Source organism: Mustela lutreola, chromosome 3 (genome assembly GCF_030435805.1).
Source record: "Mustela lutreola isolate mMusLut2 chromosome 3, mMusLut2.pri, whole genome shotgun sequence".
Lineage (NCBI taxonomy): Eukaryota > Metazoa > Chordata > Mammalia > Carnivora > Mustelidae > Mustela > Mustela lutreola.
The window spans coordinates 168861368-168886934 of NC_081292.1; the positions used below are offsets into that span (position 1 = coordinate 168861368).

At 50.3% G+C, this 25567-nt stretch overlaps 1 protein-coding gene across 7 annotated transcripts in view; it reads right to left on the reverse strand.

Moving 5' to 3' along the window:
• The window catches only part of AGAP1 (ArfGAP with GTPase domain, ankyrin repeat and PH domain 1), a 505804-nt gene that overhangs the window by 299536 nt on the left and 180701 nt on the right, over window positions 1-25567 (reverse strand). For all 7 annotated transcript variants that reach the window (XM_059167640.1, XM_059167642.1, XM_059167641.1 and 4 more), the window contains exons 4-6: window positions 8073-8158; window positions 5116-5257; window positions 240-374 (exon numbers count right to left, since the gene is read on the reverse strand). In XM_059167640.1, coding sequence (XP_059023623.1) covers window positions 240-374; window positions 5116-5257; window positions 8073-8158 — 363 coding nt within the window. The remainder of the gene's footprint in view (window positions 1-239; window positions 375-5115; window positions 5258-8072; window positions 8159-25567) is intronic.

Here is a 25567-nt window from a genome sequence, read left to right on the forward strand (position 1 = left end):
AGAAATGGCAAATGCGTACCTGTGACCCATCACATGCAGAAGTAAGTGTGGGCGGTGTCGCACCCTGTGCACAGAAGTCCCATCACAAGCGTGCCACATAGGATTCCCTGTGGACTGCTGCATGCCACTGAGCACCACCTCAGTACAGAGGGGCCCCCGGATTCCCACCAAGGCCCACGTGCCCGCCGACGGGACCCCGCGCCGTGGGAAGGGGACCCGGCTGTGCCAGGAGCACTCACCATCCTGAAAGACCCGCTCCACATTCAGCCCATATGTGGCACACGTCTCATAGTAGGTACAGCGCTTCAGGTCGCTGGACAGCTTCCGTGCCCTGGCATCGTCAATGACCCGTGGGTTAGTGGAACTTATGGCATCTGGAACAGACAGTAACATGGTGACCGTAAGCAGCCCCGCTTATTTCCTGCCACTTCAAGTCTCCAAGTAGCTCAAAACCTGTGCCCTGCTCCCAGGGAAGTAACATGTTTAAGAACCGGAGTTTTTAGAACCTGCTTTGTTCTCCAGGTAATGATCTCAAACATTCAGCAGAGTCATCATTTGTAAACACGTGTTTCAGAGGATCCCGCTTCTGTTCCAGGCTCAGGGATGCCCAGTGAGTGAGACAAAACTTGGCACTCCCACAGAGGGGCTACCAGGTTGGCCGGGGGAGAGGCAGAGAACAAGACAGGGACGTGAACAGCTGTGAATGCAGTGTGGCCGCAAGACCTGAGTCAGGCAGGCAGGACACTCGACGGTCAGTGGGCTCAGTGTGGATGTTCAGGGCAGCCCCACCTGTAGGAAGGAGGTAAAGACCAACCAGCCGCTACCTGGGGCGAGGTGGGGTTGGGGGGGAAAGGGGGGAGAGCCTGGGGCAGGGGGCAACCAAGCACCTGGTGTGTTTACAGGAGACAGAGACAGGAGTATAAGTGAAGGGGCGGGTAGAGGGCCCCAAGCACTGGGCTGCAAACCACCTGAGGTTTTAACAGAGCCAGGCCGGGGTGTACCCATTTCCTGCAGGATCTGTACACAGACGGGGATGTCTGAGTAGCAAATAGGTGTGGGCCATCTGCCACCAGGCCCCTAAACAAAGAAAAACCAGGCTTCTTTAGCTCAAGTGTCCAAGATGCCTCGATCCCATCCCATCATGCGTTCTGGTGCCTGGCACACGCCAACAGAGAAAGGTCAAGATGTTAGGACCAAGGTATGAGACAACAGTCACTTTTCAGGGACTTTTTTGTCCTATGACATTTTCTTCATAGGCTTGAGGCTCCTGCACCACGGAAAATGCCAATGGCTCTTGAAACAAAGATCCACCGACAGGCTTTTCTCCACTAGTCAAAGGAAGAGCAGCAGCACAGCAGAAATCATGGAGATGGCAACGACTTTTTAAATTGTTTGGGGCGCCTGGGTGGCTCAGTGGGTGAAACCTCTGCTTTCGACTCAGGTCATGGTCTCAGGGTCCTGTGATCGAGCCCCGCATCGGGCTCTCTGCTCAGCAGGGAGACTGCTTCCCTTCCTCTCTCTCTGCCTGCCTCTCTGCCTGCTTGTGATCTCTATCAAATAAATAAATAAGATCTTTAAAAATAAATAAATACATAAATACATAAATAAATTGTGTTTGTTTTTGGGCTCAGGACATGCATGTGACATTTAATTTTGTAAGTATGAAAAAGTGGCATCTTGAGGAAATAATTTATTCATTTTTTCCCCCATTTTTCTCTTGCTTCCTGTTTTATTTTTATCTCATGGGATATGCCTGACCTGACAGTTTCCCATAGAGAAATCAAGACTAACTCTGATTCAGGCCTCTTTCTCTGACAATGGCCTGTGCCACCTCAATAATGTTCTAGAATACTCCCTGGTAAGGTCCCCTATAGGGATTTCTTCAAATACCACCCCATCCTGTCTTCTTGTCTTCCAAACTAATAAATCTGACCTGGATTTCACAACACTTAAGGAAAAGAACTATTTTTTAAAGGTGCATACATTTCTTTTTTAAGATTTTATTTATTTGACAGAGATCACAAGTAGGCAGAGAGGCAGGCAGAGAGAGGGGGAAGCAGGCTCCCTGCCGAGCAGAGAGCCTGATGCAGGGCTCGATCCCAGGACCCTGGGATCATGACCTGAGCCGAAGGCAGAGGCTTTAACCCACTGAGCCATCCAGGCGCCCCAGTGCATGCATCTTTTAAGAAAACGGTAGTTTTCAGGTCAAAATCTGTAATTTTTCAATGCTCTGGTGTAATGTGGAAAACACATGCCATAGAGTAAATCCAGCTTATCGTGACCTGGGGTCCCCAACAATCGCAGAGCCCACCTTCCTCAGCAAGAGGCCTGCTGCACTGTCTCATCTGGACTTCCCAGGGGCAGCAACACATCTCCTCTGTGGCCATGTTGTACCCACAGCACACACCAGAGAGGGCTATACCAGCCCCATCTCTCATTCCACCTGTAACCCTGCATCTGTTCATAGCTTGTACCCCTCCTCCCTTAAACTGGTATCATCTGAAGCCTTTAAAACAGAATGAGCTTAACAAACATCATGTAACTGCCTCATTCACAAGTGTCCTGTCCACTTGCAGACCCTCGCACAGTTCCCTGACTGTACCTGGAGAGAACACACAGTCTCGCAGAGACACTCCTCCCGCCCTTAGATAAGGCCTCCAACCCCAAACACCTAGCGTGGGGGAAAGCTCAGGGTCCTCCATCTATGACCTCACCCACCTTTTACCTCCAGCATCCCATGAAGCCCAAGCAAAAGCACCAGGCATACGCAGGCTTCACAGAAAGCAAGTCTGCAAGCAGTGAACCTAAGAGCAGAACCTTCTAGAAGCCTACACTCACTCTACCCTCTTGCCACAGGGATTTCTAGGGCACTCTGGAAATGAGAGGTCTGACCAAGAGGACCCCTCAGGTGAGGAATGTCCCTACTTGGTAACATGTCCTGTTCATTTGGGATTCGGCAGTGCTAACGTATGAACAAAGCCCCATAGACAAATGTGAACATGAGGAGACTGCCAGCAACCCCCCTCCACCCAGGCTCCCTGGCTCAGGTGCTCACTCGCCTGAGGCCTTTCCACACAAATGCTAAGAAGACCAGCACGAAGAGAAAGGGGTGGGTTCTTCCCCTTGGGGACCACACTGGGGCTTCCACAGAGTCTTATGGAGCCTTCTGCAGGCTTCCTCTACAAACACGTGGGCCATCCTGGGGGGAGGCATGGTTCTGCCTTCCCGCAACTGTGGTAGGACACAGAGGACAACGCTCATCTCCAGGGAAGGGAACAGAGAGGCGTGCTTCTGGAGCCCCAGCCGGGCCTAGTAAAGCTGTCTGTCGGCATCTAACAAAGAGAACGAAATGACGGCTTGTCGTACATTCACGTGCCCGCAGGTGCTTCAGGGGCCTCACGGGAGCTCCTGCACTGTACCCCAGCCAGAGTCCGGGCAGGCAGCAGTCCAGGTCATGGCGCCAGGATGCTCTGATGCCAGGGCTGGCCAGCCCCACACCCAGGACCAGCCACTCCACTCTCTACTACCGAAACCACAGTTGTCTAAGACGACAAGACCCCAAGTGGATCACGTATCGCCTCCCTGCCCAGACCGAGGAAGTCCCTGAGCCCAGCACAGTGAGTCCACAGAAAAAAGGCCTTGTGCGTCAAAGATACAAAGCCCTGAACTCAGCCGCCGAGGGGACGGTTGCACCCAGGGTCTGACTTTGCTCAGAAATGCCCTGGGCTGGCCCGCAGGGAAAGCTGCCCGCAGGATTCGCTCTAGCCTCAGGGCATCTCTCAGCAGACCGGCTGGAGATCCTGCCACCCACCACAAAACACAGAATTTTCAGGAGGCCCCATTCCAATAGGCCGGTTCAGTGAGTTAGAGCAAGAACCCAGGGCTTCCCAAGGGCCCGCCCTGGTTTCCCGGAGACCACTAGAGGGCGCCCTGGGCACAAAGAACCTCTTTCCCATCTGGTTGTAGGTGGAGTCTACCCACCACTAGCTCCCAGGCTTAAGTCTTGAGACCCCTGGCCATTACACGTTCCCTAAAAGAGGGTGGGGGTGCTCCCCACGATAACCCGACTCGAACATTTTCTATCTAGCACACGGAGATGATGCTTTCCGTGGATCCCATGCCACTTCCGTTACTTCCGTTCTCATGAGACACACCCACCCCCGCTGGGGCTGGCCCACGCGGCTCCGTGGCAGGGCAGCTGCTTCCCTACCTGAGCTCCCTCTTGGCACACGAGACCCCATACCATGCACACAGCTGGCCTTCTGTCCCTGCTGCCACACAGCCCGTTTCTCGTTTAGAAAAGTCTCACATCAGGGCACAGAAAGGCAAACCAGATGTGGACGCTCTAAAGGAATTAACACACATAGCACATGAACAGCAACAACAACAAAATGAAGGCATAATCCAGTTTGTCTTGACATGATCATTTGTAAGTTACCCATACTGCTGACAAAGCAGCTTTAAAGTCAACCTGCATCTGATTTTTAAAAACATTCTATGTGGCCTTAAGACACAGACGGTGGACATCCGCCCATCAGTGAATCTGATCCAGAACAAGGACACTTCAGGGCTGTCACTTTGCAAGAGGCCAAGTGTTAAGTGGCCTAGCGGAAGACAAGAAATGCACTCTTACAGGTAATACCAGACACTGAGGTACCTGCCAGGTGAAAAATTACACAAAGATCATAACACATTAACAAAGAGAGCAACATAAAACAAAACTCTGCTGCATATAAGAAATCAGTAGTATTTTAAAGATGTACCAAAAGTTAAAATCAATACGCTTTTAAATTGCTTATCAACTATCTGACATACCCAAAAGAATTAAGAGGTCCCATGACAGGAAGAGAAAATAGATTTTGTTTTCTCGAGAGCACTTGGAAAGGATTTTTTGCTCTTTGAAGGTGCTGACCGAGTGATTTCTCCATAGAATCAAATCAGGAAATGGGAAAATTTCAGTTTCCTGGATTCTCACAGAAAAAGCCTTCAGGAGGAAATTATTTCTTCTTCACACCATTTTCAAATTCCTCCATGCCAAAACCACAGGCCCTGGGTCCACTCACTGTTCAACTGCCGGGGTCCTTCACCCCCAAGCTGCGCACGGGCGGCACTCACCCTGGGTCCCCACCAGAACCAGAGGGATCTCGCTCGTGTTCCGATAGTTGGCCATCCGACTGTAGTAGTGGTAAACGGTCTGGAAGCTTATCTCATCCTCTAAGCTGAAGACAAATATCACAGCGTCCACCCACATGGCAAACTAGGGAGAAAAGAGGGCAGAGAGAAGGGAAGCTGAGTGACAAGGCTGTCTGTCGGAGAGGAAGGGTGGGGACAGTGTCTTCCTGGGGACAGGGTGCGTGGCGGGCAGTCCCGTCACGCAGGCCAAGTCCAGTGGATGCCTGACTTCGGCTGTAACACGTGGCTCTGGTGTCACTAACATCCACCTTGTGACACATCTGGAAGTGGACCTTCGCCGCCTTCCCACCCAGGCCACCCCGGACTCCCAGAAACACAACCTGCATATGCTTGCCCATGGGCACGTCTACCCTCTGCCCCCGATCTAGCCGGCCACAGTCCCACAAACCCAAAGCAAACCCAGGCTCACAGAAGAAACTTCCCTACATTGGAAGACAGGTGCTGACAGTGATGCTGGAGCTTTGTTTCACACCAACTCCCTTCCGCAGGACCCCCAGGAGCCTGGCTGGACCCCTCTGAGATGGGGGTGGGGGCTCCTCTCCGAGCTCCAGTGGCCTCTCAGAAATCCTCTACCCAGGCTGTGGCCCACTCCCTTCTCACAAGAAGAGGTCTTTCTACTGAAAATATCAGCTGCCACTGAATCCTTTTTTTTTTTTTTAAAGTAATCTCTATCCCCAACATGGGGCTCAAACTCACAATCCCAAGATCAAGAGTCGTGTGTTCCACCAAATGAGCCAGCCAGGCACCCCTGCCAGTGAATTCTGAAAGCCCCCTCTGAGGATATGATAAACCATGGTTAGAGAAATACACAAAGCTAATCAACAAAATGAGCAAAAATCAGAGAAAAACATTAAAATCCCACAACAGCCTGACTCTTGCTATTTTTTTCCTGTTTTACCTGCATCCAGGTGAAGCCTCCATCACTTCTACTCGGGGCAAGTGACTACAGCCAGGCATGTACTGGCCCACTCAGTACTTAAACCACTCGTAAGGCTGGAGCCTAGTGAATGGGAGCCCTGGAGGCTCAGCCCCCCAGCATCACACATGGTTCCAACAGTAGAATCCAGAGCAGGCCAATTTGCCACCTAAGACCCTGCTCTTTCCACATGAAAATGAAAAGTAATATTAGTCCTGTTTACTTTCTCTGTGAAGCCACAGTTCCTAGGTAAGCTTTTACCAGTCTAGGCATCAGCTCTGATATAACTGGGGGAATTTTTTTGTGGGGTAAGCTCTGACTTGTGACAGAAAAGTGATTCAGTTATAAGTCAAAATTCTATATGATAAAATTTAAATAAAGACAAAGTCCAAATGCTAACAGCAGAATTAAATGAGCCCAGAATCTTGTTAAGAATGAATCCTGGGATAGGCCTGATGCCCCTACAAAGGGCCCAAGACCAGGGGGCCAGGGGCTTCTCCTTTCCCCTTTCACCACCTCCAGGTATGTTCTCCCTTTCTCTTCCGAGAAGTGCAGTGAAGCTTCCCCACACGCACGAGCACAAGCACCCGGAGAGCTCTTGTGGTCCTCCAGGACTGGAGCAAGGCTGTGTGAGCCCCTGTGCAGAGGAAAAGCAAGCCACACCCCGCACTCCTGTGGTCATGGCCGGGCTACCCCAGCACCTAGCAGGTGGTGAGCACTCCAGAACCAGCCCTCACCCATCCCAATGGCTGCTCCCACCAACTGCCACACACAAAAAGCCGGTGAACCGGCAGGTTTTCCACAAACCTAAGAGGACACTAGTAGCCACAAAGAAGCCTTACAATCCTGTTCATGAAGCTGTTCTCTTAGGTGAGGTGCATGAACTGTTCTGGAACAATGAAAACAAAGATCAGGCTTCCATGTGCCTGAAAAGGGTAATAGGAAAACAGATATGCCCCCAGCCCCAGATATTCAAACACACTCTGCCTAATTTTGTACAAAATCCTGTCCCTAATTTTGAAAGGCTTTTTGCTGATATCCCCCCACGGTAGAAATCTTTAACTAGGGTACACTTCTGGGCTAAAGAAGGCTTCTGAGCTAAAGAAGGCTCCTGAACAAAGTACAGCTAGAAGAAAGGACTGGTCAACACAGTCTCATGGCCAGAGGCCAAGACAGAGATCTCCAGGGGGTTCTTGTTCCATCCCCTGGTCTGTGCCCCTCCACCATGTCCACCCCGGCCAAGATGTCATGGCATCAGGGTCCTCCATGAAGACAGGATTCCTAAGAGCATGCTCCCCGGGGTCGTCTCAAGGATGACAGGAGCGAACCCACACCACAGCAGCAGGCATTCGCTCGCTGCTGACTGGATTCAGACGTAATATGTGCTTGGCTAGTAAATTATTACATAAGTAAAATAATAAACTGGAGATTGAGTAAACCAAGGCAAAGCTTTCCACATCTAAGCTTTTTGATCTCCAGGACGCCCAGCCTTGAGGGAACCTCCAAGGAAATCACACCATACCGTACACTGGTTTTCAGTAGGGTTAACCTGCACCAAGAAGGCCAGAAAGCAGCACGGCAGCCCCCAATGGATTTCCAGACTTTAGACCAGCAACTTTCTCAATCATCCTGCTGCTCTAGGGAATAAACTGCAGACAGAGAATGGTAGAGGACTATGGACATCTCCAGATGTCACATCAACAGTTGACAAATCAGTGCACATTTGCTGTTCCTTCCATCTTAAAAACACAAAGTGAAAACCAGCCACACAGACCTAACGTCCCTCCAGGACTGTGTCTGAAGGAGCAACAGAATGTTTATTAGACAGAATGTGTTCATGGGGGCTCTAGTTACCTTTCTTGCACACACCTGACAGATTTCTAGAATCACCTATTGAACCAAAACCTTAACAAGGGAGCAAAGGTAAGAGGCTGCTTTCCATTTTTTTGCTTGTAGTACTCACCTGCGCCTCTGGGGGGCCCCCTTCATCTCTAATCAGCAGCAGGTAGCTCTGTCCATCAACAACGATCTCTTTCTTGAACCTGCCACCTGCCACACACAAAACATCTCGTTACAGAAGAAAGACAGGGTGTGAGGAGGGCAAACAGACGTGGGCTTCGCTTGTGGAAAAATACACCCTAGGCTGTCGCCCGGGAGGCAACTCTCAGTATTTAGGACCAGCAACCACTGGATTTTTAAAAGAAGTACTGAACTCAGATTTTAAGTATTTGTCATTAAGGACCTGTGTCCACAGCCTCCCAGGCAATGCCGGGGTCACCTGCGGCTGAGAAGGGAAGCATTTGATCGCAGCCTTTGTTTGTAAATTCGGGAATTCGCTCTCCCTGGGAACACATTGATGCAGAGTTCAGAAACAGCACAGGAATTAGCATTCTCTTGTTGGGTTCGCAAAACTGAAACGAATTTTTCATGTTCAACAGGTGCCTAATCTACAACATTTTGAGAAATTCAAGGGCTGAGAACCTGTATTCTCCTCAAGAGAAACCCAGTTTTTGAAAGGAAAACACAGAACATCATGGGAATGGTGTTTCCGTATTCACGGGGCACGAGCACGGGGAGGACGCTCGACTAGCACACACGTGTTAGACAGAACTACGGATGGCCTCTCGCACAAGTCGAGACAGAGCGGGGCAGCTGGCTGGCGGGGGTGGGGGGTTAGAGAGCACGCCATGTTAGCGAGAAACCACCAGGGACCCTGCTGGGCTGCTGTGTGTGTGTGCACACGGGAAGGGGGGCTGGCCCTCCTCATCTCGGCCCTGCACACGCCTAGCTGGGGAGGGACACGCATCTGTCCTGTGCACCTCCTTGTAGCACCCCAGACCACCCCACCAGGCTTCTCCTGGACATGGGAAGGATGTCCACTTCTGGTTCCCTCAGCCACCTCAAAGACAAAGCACTTTGGAGATCCTGGGCTTTGAGTCCTCACCAGGATTCTGAATTGTTTCTGAGAAAGAAATGCATCAGCACCTGCTCTCATTCTGTCCTCGGCACAGGTGCCTTCCAGAAACACCACCTGAGCCCCGGACGACCACTTCCCAGAGAACCACACGGGCAGAGCGTCCCCACCAGCCCTGGAGGATGCAACTGGGCTCTCTGTCTCCCAGGCCTTCCTGACAGCTCCGGACGGGCACCTGCTATGTGCACAGTGGCAGGCCAGCAGGGGGACCAACCTTTTGAAGCAGGCCCCCATCTGCACATACAGAGATGCACGCCCCCACTTTCTTCTCCTTCCTGGGCCCACAAAACACACGTGCTCTATCTGCTGTTCAGTCTGCTCAGTAACAAAAACCAAAGACAATTCTCCAACGTTCCAACAGCACAGACTGATGCTCCTTCTGCTCCCCCTCCCACCGCAAGGCAACCATCAAAGACTGCAGGCAGAGCACAGAGACCGGCATTTTGCTCGCTGGATCTGGACAAGCTCAGCCCACTTTCTGCACTTGTAGGAAGACGGGCAGATGACCTATGGTCCCCGAATCACAGACTATGTGTAAGGAGAAAAGTATAGCACCCTGTCCCTGCTGGGCTGCCGAGATTGTAAAATGAGCTAGGAAACCTTAGGCACCCAGCAGAGTCCCCATGTCCCCATGGGCACACAGCCACAAGACTCCAAGGCCAGGCCAGCACTATGTGCGGATCCCAGGGCCACAACACGCCACCCCAGGGACTTCACTGTCCTTATTCAACTCTCTCTACCCCAGTGTCCCCCTCTATAAAATGGGGCCCCTGCCCCACGCGAAGGGCAGCAACCACTCACAAGGATTACTAGTGCTATTCAAAATTTCTGCCAAGAGTTATCACTTGCTTTTATAAAAGATACACTTAATGTGTAAGCCTTCTTATATTGCTATTGCAACAGCAATCAGGATCACTTCCGCATTTTTAAAAACCTTTAAAAAAGAGAGATGCTTGGGGGTCCTGGGTGGCTCAGTGGGTTAAGCCTCTGCCTTCGGCTCAGGTCATGGTCCCAGGGTCCTGGGATCGAGCCCCACATCGGGCTCTCTGCTCAGCAGGGAGCCTGCTTCCTGCCTGCCTCTCTGCCTACTTGTGATCTCTCTCTCTCTCTCAAATAAATAAAATCCTCAAAAGAGAGAGAGAGATGCTGGAAACCTTCTATGTCTTGGTGAGAATAAATCGAATTCAACTTCTCATGAAAAACCAATGTCAGATAGGAAATCTATACTTTGGGAAAAACCTTTCCCCTCACATCCTATTTGTAGAGATCTGACGGGGACAAGGGAAAAGCCACGGGAATCTGTGTACAAGCTCACGATTCCTCCCTCTGACTCCCAGTGGGTCGATCTTAGTGCCTGAGTTAGGGAGATACCACTACAGAGAAGCCGAGTGAGCACAGCACTTCAGATCATGTCTGTCTAGAGATCTGAGGCAGAAGTTAGAGCTCTCACGTCGCAGGAAATACTGGTGCTCTGAGTGATTTCAAGGCAGTTCACATGTCACATCCGCTGGGCCCTCTGGTGGCAGGGACTGGTCTGGGTAGCACCTCACAAATGTCCTTTCAGCAACACAGTCCTGCCTGTGCTCGGGAGAACGAAGGGAAGGGCTGAGGTCTGGGGCCCTCAGGAGGCTGTGGGAACCCTGTTGTTCCAGCAGGTATTTAAAAAAACCCAGTAATCATTAAGTGCTCCTCAATCTGTTAAGTTGCTAATTATCACATCCTAAAAGAGCAACGTTAATTTCATGCAGTGGCCCACCATTACCTCTGTTATAGGTGGAACTGGGTCCCCTCCCCTCCAAATTCATATGCTGAGGTCCTCACGCCCAAAACATCAGAAAAGGATCTTATGTGCTAATAAATTCACTGCAGATGTGATTGTTAAGATGAGCTCATACTAGTGTAGGATGGGCCCCTTATCCAGGGACTGGAGTCCCTGGACAAAGGAAATTTTGGTGAAGATGGATGCAGGAGCTTTATACGCCAAGAAACACCGAAGATGCCCCCAAACCACAAGAAGCCTGAGACAGGCCTGGAACAGATCCACCCCCACAGGCTCAGGGGGAATCAACCCTACCCACACTGTGACCTCTGATTTCTGGCCTTGGGAATGATGGGAGAATCAATCTGCGTTGTTTGGAGCGCCCCCTGTTGGTAGCCCTCAGGTACAGCAGCCCGAGCAAACTAATACACTGGTGCCGTCTTGGTCCTCAAGACCCTCCTAGAGTGAGCTCACATGCGCACGAACACACACACACACACACACACACACGCACGCACGCACTTTCTCTCTCTCCACCTAGCTTATCCCCAGAACATTTTGAAACCCCCTTTACTCTCTCCATCCTGACTGTCTGTATCTGTTAAATCATCCAGGCTTCTGCAGGAGTTTCCTGGCAGCCTCACACCCGCCCTTGGCCGCAGGCCCACCCCCACGGCAATCCACAGTCTGTAAGTTCTGCACCACGTGCAGGTCTGACTCAGAACCCCTGCCCTTCTTCATCTCCCTGGGACCCTGGGTCCCTGCCAGCTGGCCCAGCAGCTCCCTGATGCACCAGCACTGGAGGGCACACAAACCTGCCCTGGGCACAATGGCCACACACGTGGCCTCCAAGCAGGAGGCGAGCAATGGAGCCTGTCCCTGGGGCCACCCGATCTCCCCCATCCCCCTCCAGGGAGCAAGAGCCCAGTGGGCAGGCGTCAGCACCCAGCCTTCCAGGAACGGGATGGCATAGGGCTCAGCACCTCCACCTCGCATGTCCTACCCACAGACCCTGCTGGATGAATTTAACCACCATTCCTTCACTTTCTTCCTTTCCAGCATATTTGTGGAGCCTTACTGGCAAGTTCTGCTTCCAGATGGTTCCATCACAGTATTCAACTCAAGGAAGGTTAGCAACGACCTCTTTTCTTACTCCTCTACAATATCCAGCTCTGTAACCTCAGCAAAGGGTCCAGACCTAATTTACATCATCTCTAAAAGGAGGGGTGATCCTTTCTCCCACCGCTAAAGGCCCCTCCCAATTTTAAAATCACTTAACGTTTCCCCTCAAGGTATATAATTAGCATGTTTTTTCAGTAACTTACAATTACTAATATTAGACACCTATAATTGGCTTATGTGATTTTTCTGGCACTATACACACAACAGGTAAAAAATTAAATACACCTATGGATTTGCCAAGAACCCCAAAGATTTAATAATTAAATAAAATTCGGCCAGATACTGAAGCATCCAGGGTGTGAGAACAAAGAAAGAGATTAAGAAGACTTATATATAAATAAACTCCCACTGACCACCAGTGGGCTCCCCTAGAATGGGGCTGCTGGGTCCTGAAGAAACACGGTCTGGCACGTAAATAAAATTCGACTTTAAAATTCGTTTTCTGCAGTTTAGAAATGCAAAGGGGAGAGCCTCAGGAGGACAGCCTGTGAAGCGCCAAGCTGGCCTGGCTTCAGTGGGGGCCATGGCTCAGGACTTCAAAGCAAGCGTCCAGTCCATCCCGAGCATTAGGTCTTTGCCTACCTTAGATTTAAGAGGACACCCCCAAATTCTGCATCCAACTGCACTTTTCATGTAGTGTTTTTTTGATGCCTATTTTATAATCCAATTTCCAATGGTTTTCCTGCAGGTCTATTCTCCCCGACTTTGTGTTCCTAGCCCACAGTGCCCAGTCTTCCCCGTGGCCAACATGTAAATTTGTTACATGATTGGCGTTCAACCTTCTCTGCCAGCTATTATTACATAATATTAAATTACTACTGGAATGATTTTACTTTTAGAAAGTGTCCCCATACCTGACCTCATCTTGGAAACTGTCAGCGCTGGCTGGCCCAGCACACCTGTGTACAGGGGTGCGGTGGGCACAGCAGGCAGGGGTGTGCCGACCCCAGGGCCATGGGGCCCCCATGCAGTTGCAAGCCTGCTGGCTCGACCCTAGCACCAGGGCCCAGAGCCCGGGATGACATCCCTGTGGGAATGGAAAACGGATGTCCCTCTCAGCTCATGTGAGTTCCTTCCAAAGACACGCTGCGGCCAGCAGAGGGGAACATCACACTCGGCGCTCAGCAGACAGACAGACAGATAGGCTGCTCTGCTGACTGAACTCAGCCTCATGTGCATCTTCTAGTTCAGCCAAAGGCAAGTTTTCTGGCTTCCCAGGAAACTCCCCTGTTGACCTTTGTGTGTACTTGAGCTTGCATTCTGAAGGGAGTCGAAGTCTTCATTTCTCCCCCCAAAACAGGTAAAAGGCAGACCTGGTGGACCTGGGTGTGCCTAATGAGAACAGGGACGCTGACTTGCAGGTGTTGTGAACGGCACACCTGGGAAGAAGGCAGTTCTGGTTTCTAAGGAGCTTCCAGAAAGACTGGAGAATGTCTCTGACCACCCAACCACAATCAGACACTCTAAAGGTGTCGAGGTTACTATACTGAGTCTCGGTCTCACTCCTGGGAACCAGTTCTAAAGTCAAGATGCTGGGTTAAGTAGAATAAGTGCGTTCCTTGTCATGGCTCACAGTCAGTGGGATTGACCCACTGTGGACGGTGATCCCCACACGGAGGGCTAAGCACTCATCTGTGTTGTCATTCTGCTTTAAGGGGGAAAAAAGCAAATTAATTTTCCTTTGAAAAAAGCTTTCTTGGGAGTGAGCACTGCAACAGATGTTTGACATTTCTGTTTCTATCGTTTTGGTGAATAGGACTGAAAGCTACTAATATATCGTTAACATTTCTCTGAGCAAGAGAAGACAAAGCCAATAACAGACCTAGAACCCTTGAGAGCTCACAAAGCGCTGTTCTCCCCACATGCTCTCTGCTGTTGCTCACGATACCGGGTGAGGCAAACATCGTCACCGACATCCCCATCTCCTGGGGAGGAAGAGAAGGTCAGGCGCTGACCGCAACCCCCTCACCAGCACGCTGCAGGAAGGAGACACAAACCCAGAGGTGCCCACGGATCCCTGCCCTCTTTCTCCCGAGGGGACTCTGCTGGGACGGGTGCACGTGATGCCGCCCTGTCCACAGATGAGCCTCACAGCCTTCGGGGAAGTTCCCAGCACCCACGGGGCCGACTGAGAACCCAGCCTCTTCCTTGCTCTGCTCACAGCTCCAAAATCATCACTAAAAAGAAACCTGCTTATCATTTTGTTTCCTTTTTTTTTTTTTTTTTTAAACTGTGGACTTTCATCTTTACTTTTTCATGCTCTGGCAAAGGATGAAAATTATTTCTGAGTTTCAATTTGCATTTGTAGAGCATATTATTTCCTTTTTCTGTAAGAGGGGAGGGGCACTGTCCTAGCAGCTGATGGAGCTGTGGCTGGGCCCACTGCTTCCCGTGGGGGCAAGCTGGCCTCGGGACTGGGCAGCAATCACGAGCCGTGGCTCAGGCGGGGACATCCATCAGGGACTGGGCCTCCTACACTCCCTGAGCAATGCTGGCCATGAGAACCCTTCTAACATTTGCCCAAAATGATGTTCTACACATAACCACTAGATAAAACGGAGTATCTGCAAATGTTATTGTTTCCTAATTATTTAAGGCAAATGGAATGAGAGGGATACATTGAATAAAAACTATGAATTCATTTTTCCCTAGGAGAATATAAAAAAAATTAATTGTGAATGTGCCAGAAACTTTTAAATTTTGCCCTTTTAAGTCTGACAAAAATACCAAAGTTGATAACTTATTAATAAAGAGGTTTTGGAGAAGTTCTCTATTGTGACATTTAAAAGGAATTTTGGACCACATGCTATTTTTTTCACTGGGAAAAAAGTCTCATCGGTAATGTATTAGTTTACAAAATTTAACAGAGTCAGACTTCATCTCCTTTGTCAATTTTTTTTTTAAACTTACATTGTTTAAAAAAAAAAAAAAAAAAAAAACAACACCCAACCGGAACAGTAACAACTGTAAGACTGTACCAGCAAAGAGGATTAATGTGCAGCGACCTCGAAGTGCTCCCAAGGGTGAAGCACTCAGGGTTATGACTCGGTGAGATGAGGGTTCAACATGCTATTTTCTCCAGCAGCCCGAGGACTCTAATGAGTTCACTTCACCCAGATCTAAGTAAAATAACAAAGATTGAGAGAGAAGTCAAAGTCCCAGGTTAAGATGGCAGAAATGAACTTCACTATCATTCAATTTCCTTTCCTTTATTCCTAATAAAACAAAGGAGGGAAAGTAAACAGCAGGAGGAAGAAAACTGATCATCCACTGAGAAAAGGAATTAAGCTTCACCGACTAAATCCTCAAACACAGTGGGCTCTGCATAAAAAGAAGACTCCAGGACTGGACGGGGGCCCCTAATCACATCCCCTGGGGTTAACAACGGCCCCCAAAGGGTGGAGGGAAAGAGGGTAGAGGCAGCAGAGCCTTATCCTCGACCCTCTGGAGGCAAAGAAAATGCCAGAATGGGGAATGACAGTCTGTATTCCAACCCCCACCCCATAAATGAAGGGAACCCCATACTTGGGCATTCTCAAATTCACAGGAGAAACAGAGCCCAGCCTGTGACAAAAAGCAGATCCCTGTGGTTGGGGGCCGGTTCCCTCAGGGGACAGAGGACAGGGATGGGTAGGGCATGATGATGCATTTGGACTGTCATTCTCCAGGAAAAGAACATCCAGCCTGGTCCTGTGGCCCAAGCACATCCCTGCAGGGAATCTGCGTGCATGACGGGGGCCTGGAGAACAGCAGTGTGAGCGGAGCGGTCCAGCCCTCTGCTCCAGGACACTCAAGACTGGGGCTATCGTCTCCTGCAGGAAACCAGATGGCAGGGGGCTCTCCACAGTCTCTACCGGACTCAGGATGAGCGAGAGGAGCCTCCTTGGTGGCCCCAGCTAGTGTTGGTGGCCGACCCCGGAGGGACCCCAGAGCACAGTCAAGACAGCAGCAGTCTTGTCAGAGAGAAGGTGTGGGCAGATGCCCACAGAGGAGGTATGCTGCAGAGAAATGGTAAGGACACCGCGTGCTGATGCAGCGGTAAGAGGCAAGAAGGGAGAGAGGAAGGGAGCACACGAAGAACACAGGAGCCAACGGAGAAGAAAACTAAACTCAAAAAGCAGAAGGAAATCCCTTACAAGCGCTTTCCTCTCTAATGCAATTTAAGAACAGGCTTTCCAAACAACAAGAATGCCAGCGATGAGAATCTCAGATAGGAGATGAAGTGCAAACCCCGAGAAAGGAGAAACACAGCGACCTTCTGGAACAAATGAGTAAAATTTGAAAAACAGGAACGGAAGAGACAATGCTCCAAGCCGAGAGTCTGACACAGAGGGGACGGCTTGAAATAAACAGCTGGTGAGATCAGAAAGATGGAGACAAACCTGAGGCAGGAGTTAGTGGACAGGACGACAGATGAAGCTGACGGGGTGGGAGGTAAACAGGGTCGCTGACAACAAACTCCCCCGAAGAAAGACAAGCCTCTTGAGAGAGAAAATACAAAGGAGTTTTCCAGAAATGCAGAGAGATCTGAATCTGCAGATCAAAAGACTACACGATGTTCCAGGAAACAGTGACACACACTCTCAACCACTTTAAAGGAGAGAAAACAGAGACCCTGGTGGAAACAGCTCCCGCCACCAACAGTGGGGTTTCTTATCAGGCAGCAGGGTTTCGAAGCTACTCAAAAGAACTTTCCTCCAGCGAGGCCTCAAGGCTTTTAAAAATGGTTGATTCGAGCATTTTTAAATACAGATAACTGGTTTGGTGAGTGAATCATAGGTGACAATGAACCAAGTAAGTGATGCACTGAATGAGACCCAGAACACGTGGATTTGGCTGTGTCAGGTAAACTCCTACGTAAACGCAGAAACCCACCTTCTGGAATATTAGCAGAAAGGTGGCTTTGAACTTGACTTTTGAAAACCCTTGTCTTGTGAGCGTCTGCACCTGAAATCCAGCCACAATCTATGCAGACAAGTACCTGGCTACAGGACATGCCCCATGTTCTCAAGGCCGACAAGCCAGGCACGTGTATGGGGGCAGTTTTCTGTGTGTCGGTCAGTGGGGCAACAGTAATTGGTTCACATGCTAACCTCGGGATGTCATGGTGCGTTGAGTGCTTACCACAACTCGGAGGGCCCCTGTCTGAACAATTCCATGAAAGGACAACAGCTCTTCCATTAACACAACACGAAATTATGAAAGTCCAGCCACTCCTTTTACTTCCACACTTGTGGACCTACTTCGTGGAAGGGTACCTTGAAATAGTAAACAGGCTGATTATATATATATATAAAATGTATTTTTTTTTAAAAGTGTCATTCACGCAGTTCAGATTTCCTGACATCCAGCCAACAAAACCCAAAACCAGCTGGACAGAAAGGCAGACATAACACTGGAACACTGGAACCCAAGAGCCTCAGGCCCTGTTCCCAAAAGAGCTTTGGGGCTGCCCCTCCGGAGCACTGAGCATGGCCCGTGGAAAGCACTGTGATGTCCCAGAGGCCTGCAGGAGGAAACGGCTGCTCCAACAGAAGCTGGAAAATGAAACAGCCGAGGAAGTGGCTTGTTGCTCAATAGTCAGGATTTCTTCACATCTTACTGAGGAATATGCAAACCAGCAGTTTAATACATAAATCCTACTGAGAGTTCTCTCCTCCAAATCATTTTTTTAATTAAATATTTTATTTGTTTGAGAGACAGAGAGAGAGAACATGCGTGCACAAGCAGGCAGAGGGGGAAGTGGCTTCCCACTGAGCAGGGAGCCCGATGTGGGACTCGATCCATCATGACCTGAGTCCAAGGAAGGCGCTTAACCTTCTAAGTTACCCAGGTGCCCTCAAATCATCTCTTTTTAAGACTAAAATAAATCCAGCAACTCTGGGCAAGTATGTAGACTGATTTATCCAAGCCAATCTCCAATTTTCAACATCCACTGATAAACCCAATATCATTCTCATTAAGTTTCATGAGTTTCCCCCTCCCCCCAAAATTGCTTCAAATACTATTATCCCCCCCCCCAAAATTATCTTTAATAGAGCAACTGCAAAGAATAACACATCCTCTGTGTTGTCATCAACGCCAGAAGGTAGGCTGGCAAGGAGGCCACAGAGCCCAAAGGTGTCCAGGGGTTCCCCCTGAAATAAGGGGAACGCCGTCCAGAAAGAGACCTCTGCATGCGAATGGCTTCCCACCCAGGCCTCTCAGTGTGGGTCCCACCTCTGGGATCAGGAGCCAAGGCTTCCTCATGCTTCCATACACTCAGAATTTTCCTGTTAACACTGTTCTGCGAAGCTAGAACCCAAAGCCTCAAAGCTCACTTATACTTTCCCGCAGAACTCAGTATTCTCCCAAATAACTTGGCAGCTGTACCAGGGCTCAAGACCCCCACAGTCAGCAGCAGAGCCCAGCACGCAGACCGCATGACCGCCCAAGGTCCTTCCAAGTGCTGGAGCCCAGCTGATGATCCGTCAAGTTGTAACTCTGGGTGGTGGTACTTCCAGGCAGCACTTGCCGGCCAAGGGTAAGTCCTGGGCTCACACCCACCAACGTCAACCCTGGGTTCACACCTACCAACGTGAACCCCTGGCCCAAACCTCAATGGTATCTGTGCCTCCTGGTGCATTCATTTCCTCATGTGAAAACTCAGGTAATCACAGCACCTGACTCAAGTGACCAAGGTGAGCAGGCAGGAGCTGGCCCACATCAGCTCCCCATCGGGTCCTTAAACATCACAAGTGCCTGGCAGAAATCAGCTAGAGACTGCTCCGTTACAAGGACAATTTTGCGATTTCCAAATGCAAACTCACACTTAGCGGGAGAGTTTCCACTTGCAAAGGCAGTGACATGGGAGCACATCCAGGAGGATGCAACCAGAAGGCAAAAAACACTGCTCCCATTCCTACATGAAAACCAAGAGTTTGCCTAACATTTGGTCCTAATTCCCCATGTTCTGGAAGATCTAGGAGACCAGGTCAAAACAACTCATGAGATAGCAAGGCTTCCACAGTGCTTCTTAAACCGCTCCAAGGAGAAGGTTCTCCAGTCTCTGCTAACAGCCTCTCCACACTTACCCAAGCCCGAGGCGTGCTCCTCACCACCAGCTGGGCTTCCACACCAGTAAAGGGTAGAATGTATCTGATCAGCACTCCGGTGACACCATCTGGCTCTTCCCAGCACAGGCAAGAGAGTTGCTACCTGTGAGCCTTTCCCAAGTGCTTCCTGCCAATTTGGCACTGGGGTCCGCCTAACCGTGGCCTTCCGAACCACCAATCACGTGTTTGGCAAGCCCTGCCCCGTGCCACGCAGAGTGCTGGTGCTGGGAACAGAGGGAAAGGGGCAGAAGCTCTGCCAGAATGCAGCTTGTTTTCAAGGGCGGTGGGCAGGAGGAGAAGAGCCAGGCCTGGTGTCGGATGGGGCGGGGGGGATAGGGAGGGTACCGAGAGTAGGTACAGAACCTGCCCCCAGAATCCACTGAGTGGATGGGGGGAGGGGGGCAGTCCCAGAACTGCATTCTCGAGGCCCCTGCTCAGTAAAATCTGATTCATAACCAAATCAGTGAACTGTTTATTGAAAACATTCCAGTGCCCACGGCGGTGGCTGGACTTGAACATTCCAGCACCTACTGCCATCCCTGAAATAACTTGCGTGGTGAACTTAATGAAATATACTTAGTCTCGTACTAGTTTCTTTGGGGGAAAAGAACACACTTAAGGTTGTTTTATTTAGTATTCTGCACATTTATTTTAAGCACCAAAAAAAGTAAACTTGCGAAGAGCTTTGCAAACTGGGGTCCAAGAACCTGGCTCATGCAGAATACTGAAACAAGGCTTCCTCGACCAGTGACACTACCTGTGGCCTGACCCAGGTGTCAGGGCCAGAGCCCCAGAATGGTAGTGGGCGCGTGACCACAAGCTCCAAACTGAAGCCGGACGCTGGGTTACGCAGCTACTGGCATGCTGGCGAGTGGTCCCTCAGTCCCCAGATTCATGGGGACTCAACTAGCGCAATCCATGTGAAAGTAACTTTCCATTAAAAAAATAATCTGTTGGGGCGCCTGGGTGGCTCAGTGGGTTAAGCCGCTGCCTTCGGCTCAGGTCATGATCTCAGGGTCCTGGGATCGAGTCCCACATCGGGCTCTCTGCTCAGTGGGGAGTCTGCTTCCTCCTCTCTCTCTCTGCCTGCCTCTCTGCCTACTTGTGATCTCTGTCAAATAAATAAATAAAATCCTAATAAATAAATAAATAAATAAATAAAAATAATCTGTTGCACAAACTCTATTTTTAAATATGCAAATCTAGAATCAAATATGGAAAAGTAATGGCTTTCAGAACTGCTCACTCATGGGGTGCCTGGGTGGCTCAGCCGGCTAAGTGTACAGCTCTTGATTTCAGCTTAGTCATGAACTCGGCCTCACCGGATAGAGCCCCATATCAGGCTCCACGCTGAGCGGGTAACCCTGCTTGAGGTTTGCTCTCCCCCTCTGCTTCTCTGCCCAACTCATTCTCACTCACTCTCTCTCAAAAAATAAATAAATAAATAACTGCTCACTCACTATTCCCTGAGTGTAAATCAGGTATCTGCTTCAAGAAATTAAAAAAGACTGCTCACTGTTAGATCCAACCCTACGGAGAAACCAAAAAATCCTATCCATTTTAACGAGTTGATGCCATTTCTACACACTGTAACGTGGGGTCTGTAAACTGTCACTAAAGGACCAAGTAATAAATAGTTTAGGCACCATGGGCCATATTCTTCTTTCCCCCTGGGTGCCTCTTGGTTGGTTTATTTACTTTTACAAATGTTTCAAAATGCAGTGACTCTTCCAGCTCATGGACAGTCACAGCTCGAGCAGGGCAGGCGCTGCTGGACCCAGTCTCCCCTTTGACATTTCTCATGCCAATGCCCGCACATTACAGTTTTCCGCCTTCCCTCTAGAGACTCGCTGTAACTGTTCCAGTCCTGTGGAAACAGTGTATTTACTTTACTGGAAGGAATCCGGGTTTTGTCTCTAGGTCTCTGTCCCCATCCTAGAGGGAGCTTTGGTCGGCGAGCACACCTGAGGAGAGTGCAGAGCATGAGCTGCACAGCTCCGAGCCTGCAAAGTGCGGGCAGGAGACAGACTGCCCCTGGGGTGTCCTCACGGGTGTGTGTGTGTGTGTGAGTGTGTGTGTGTGGTATGTGTGCATGCACACGCATGCATGCCTGTGTGTCACTGCCTCTCCAGCTAAACCTGACTCTGCACATGGCACAGGAAGCTCCTGCATCTGGAACATTCTGGAACAAGATCAACTTGCATTGCTCCCTGGTGCATGGCGGGCGCCTGCCCAAGCTGGAGGGCACTCCAGGGCACAGGGCCCAGCGCCCAGACAGCACAAACACACTCTGTGGCCAGTGTTTCTCAGAACTAACGAGCAGCCAGAACCCCTGACAGGCTGTAGAGGGCGTGGAGGTCAACAGGTTCCTGCAGTTCCTTCTGTCGGGATGTGAATCCATTCCAACCTCCAGAGGTTGTCCAAGGACTCCTCCCTGTCCCCACATCCTGTCAGAGGCCGGACCCCCAACTCCTGTCAGAGCATGTCTACAGTAGCCATCCCCCTGACCCAACAAGGCCTCTTTCTTCCCTGGACTGCAAGGAAGACGCACAGAGCAGCTGACCCGCACCCCTGCCAGGCTACGTGGTTACAGGGCACGTGGTTTTGGACAGTTCGCCCACATGCCCCCCACGCTCCCCACACCAGTCCAGGCCCGCTCCCCGCCCCCCCACCCTGGGGAGAGACAAGAGCATGCTGCGAGCCAGTCGGGTCTGTGCACCAAGCCCCCCTCCCCCGCTCTCTCCACACCATCCACTACTCAAGCAGCCCTCAAAGAGCAAGTGCTGTTTTCTTCTTTTGTCCCTGATGTTATTTTTTAAAAATAAGTAAAACAGCTTTGAAAAAATGGGTCTCGGGAAAAGGGTAACAAATGCCGGCCACACATGCTGCTCCACGGGGCCGTGTGAGCAGAACACAGGCCTCTGCTGCTTACTCATCACACTTCATATTCTGCCCAGACTAGACCCTCCCTCAGAGTCTCCCAACACACTGCCTCCAGGAAGCCACCCAGGATGCACAGAACACGACACTGAAGTCGACTCTGGCTTTTACTTCTGGCCTGGGTCAGTCACCAGAGAATTCACGTGGATGCTATGAAACCGTCATCCGCAGGATCAGTGGTAGATCTGCATGGTCTACCCATGTGCAAGCACGCACACGCACATACAGGATTGGGCGAGCCTTCTCATCCGGTGAGACTGGAACAGCTAGTACCTGCGGACGTCCTGCCCCCAGGCTGGAGATAGGGGACTCCCACACGGTCACATGATCTCTGCCCCTAGGCTGGAGACAGGGGACTCCTGCACAGTCACAGACATGGGCACTCTCATTTGACCACAGATTCTTCCATGTAGTTTTGCCACTTGGCCTATTTCACTTCTGCTAACTTTGACCTCCCTCATCACCAAGTCCTGGTCCTCCGAGTCCATGACCCTAAAGGAGAGTTGGCACTTAGGAGTTCTCGGTCCAGTAAGCATGGTCTCCCAGGAGGTAACATTTTCTGCAGACAATGTCAACCGCTGCATCTCTCATCAGCCATACCTGCCAGGTGAGCTCCATCCATTCAAATGATACCCAGCCTCCTCCGGAATGTCAGTCTCTCCACCTTGACCCACAGGGAGTTTCTCCTAACCCACGCATTCCTCCCTGCACCCTCCCCTCTGCACCAGGCATGGTGTGCCCCTCACCTTCTCCTCTCTTCACCCCAAGGCTGGTCTCAGCCCAGTATTTCTTCCTTTCTATGCTGCCTTCCACAGAAAACCTCTCACCTAGCGAAGTCATGGTCACAGACATCTGAGGTCTCCCACTTCCTAGAACCAGTAAAGCAGCCTGAGCAGGAGGAAGGGGTGGTGAGTTAAGACAACAGTGGGGAGGGAGATACAGAAAAAGTTTTGTGAGCTGATACTTTCAGATCCAAACAAATGCATAACATTCTGGAGTTTGCTGTCCTTGAAAATCAAGAAGGAAAACATGCCTAAGAAGCCCAAGGTCCACAGCCAAAGCAGGGCCATGGAAGCCAGAACGATTTGGCAGCAGCAGCACAGGGGTGAGTTCAAACGGTACCCGGGGCACTGCCAGGGCGGGTCCTCAGGGCGTAAGGCCAGACAGCGGGTCCGAGTGTCACGGAAGAGCTCTGCATTACGAGCCCCCATCAGTGACGATACAGAAGAGCACAGAACTGCAGCCAGGCAACCAGACGGATGTCTGATCTTCTGCTGGAGCTACAGAAATAGCCAACTCTCCTCCCCATTTCCCGGGAACACTAAGGATCACCAATGAAATGCCTGCCACCAAGTGGGGAGACCTCGCTGAGCAGAAAGCCCACTGAGGCAAGAAATGGGACAGATCATTCCTCGGGAGCTTACGTGGATCAGCAAGGTTTCCTAGACGAAATCCTTCCTCTTAGCTGCTCCCCACACACGAGTTACATAAATCCCTGCTTTTCTACGCAAACTCCTTGAAGGTGGTCACCTACAGTCTAGGCTGACACACTGCATGTGTACCCTGTGACTTCCAGATCAGAAGCCAGATCCGAGCAGGCCGCTGCAGGGCCAGTGGTAACGGCTCTACTGCCATTCAGACTGCCTGAGACGGGAGCCGGCTGCCAACAAGATGACAGAATCAAGGCCAGACACAGGGACAGATGCAGCAACGGACCAGGGGACTCTCCAATGACCACTTTTCCATTTGCAATACAGAGGTCACACAATTGAAGCTCTAAAACACACCTTTGGTATTAAAACTTCTCCAGGAAAAAGTGACCTATAATTGCAAAGGTGAAACTTTCTGGACCCTCATCTCCTTTTTCCTATTAAAGAAATGGTTTTGTAGCAACGTGTGATGTCCCAAGAGGTCTTGGGAAAGCAACAGCTGTGTCAACAGTGTGCACGGTGCTATTTGGGGGCTCTGCATCACATGGCCAGAGGGAGCATTTGTGGGCTGCAGGGGGAAGCTGGCACTCTTCCGGGCAGAAGCCAGCAAGCCCTCCTCTGAGTGCTCACTGTCTTCTTTGGCCAGGTGTGAATCACGGCCTTGAACTTGAGTTAATTCAACAGAAGGTTCTTCTCTTTTCTGGAAGGTACCCGGCTCACAGTACGCCCTCGGTTTCTTGTTGACCTAATTGTAACAACATGGGAAGATGTGTTCTGAGTTCCAAACGACCAACTCAAAAACACATTTTGTCCTGCCAGCTCTGTCAATGCCAAAAACATGACGACCTCCTCATTCTTACTTTACAGCCTTCTTTTCCTTGTTCAAAACAAAGCAGAACGTGCTCTTTCATGATTTCTTTGTGGCTCTAGGGATAATTTCAGGATCCCTCCCCTATTCTGGGCAGTATCACCTGGCCCTCTACGTGGCTTACGTCTGAGAGGACAGAGTGAAGAGCAGGGGGAAGGAAGTGAGAGGTCAGTGACGTTCCATGGCCAGGGACGGATTTGAAAGGATCAGAGAACGTGAAAAAGACCGGACTTGTGCCTGATCTATTAAACCAAACTCCCAGCAGGCTGCTCGTAACCTCAAGGTTTACAGATAATCCTCATTAAAAAATTGTCATGTACTCATAATCACTCAGTTACAAGTAACATGGCAAAATTGTGTTAAAACACTTAAAAGGCTGGATTTCAAAACTACTCAACTTTTATTAGAGTTTACAGATTTTTTTTCATCAGGACTTTAAACAGCACAAGAGGACGTGTTTAGAAGTAAGCCCTAACATCTGTTGAGCAGTGGTAGCTGACAAAAAATTTTTTTAAGTTTATTTGATTTGGAAAGGGTTTCAGGGGCTGACAGCTCAAATGCACTTCACGTGTCCCAAAAAATATGGCTAAGTGTTTACCACATGGTTTGTTTCTAAGCAACTAAGCAAACATTCATTAAAAAAAATATTTCAGACCCATGTGCTCCTGAGAACCACCTCCCACCCCAAGACAGACGTATCTGCTGAGAAACAGCTGCTGGCGGTGCCGATGGCAAGACCAGGGGAGGATAGCCAGCCTGCAGGGACCTCACTGCCAGCAGGCCCTTGCTCCTGCCAGGAGCCATGACCACAGAGCTCTCCACCCACATGGGACAGGGGCAGCCAGGAACGGGGCAGCCCGGCACCTTTCTCCCCATTTTGTTCCCACAGTTCCTTGGAAAATTAGCTAAGAGCAGTTAGTTTTATAAACACAGGAGAAAGGGTCTGTGGACATTAAGCTCACCTCTGCAGACTGTAAAATCTTCCCCTCAACCCACGGGACAGTGAAGTCTCATCCTGGGAAGCTCCTGGGCCCTTGCCCTGCACTACCACCATGGCAGCTAGCCGGTGTGAGCTCCTCCAGGCTCTAGATTCTTCCACCCGAGCTCTCTGCACAGTTCAGCAAGGCCCACGGCATAAGAGAGAAGAGGAAGAACACAGGGATGTCACAGAGACAGGGTCTCAGGGCACTGACCCCATTCTAAAGCTCGAA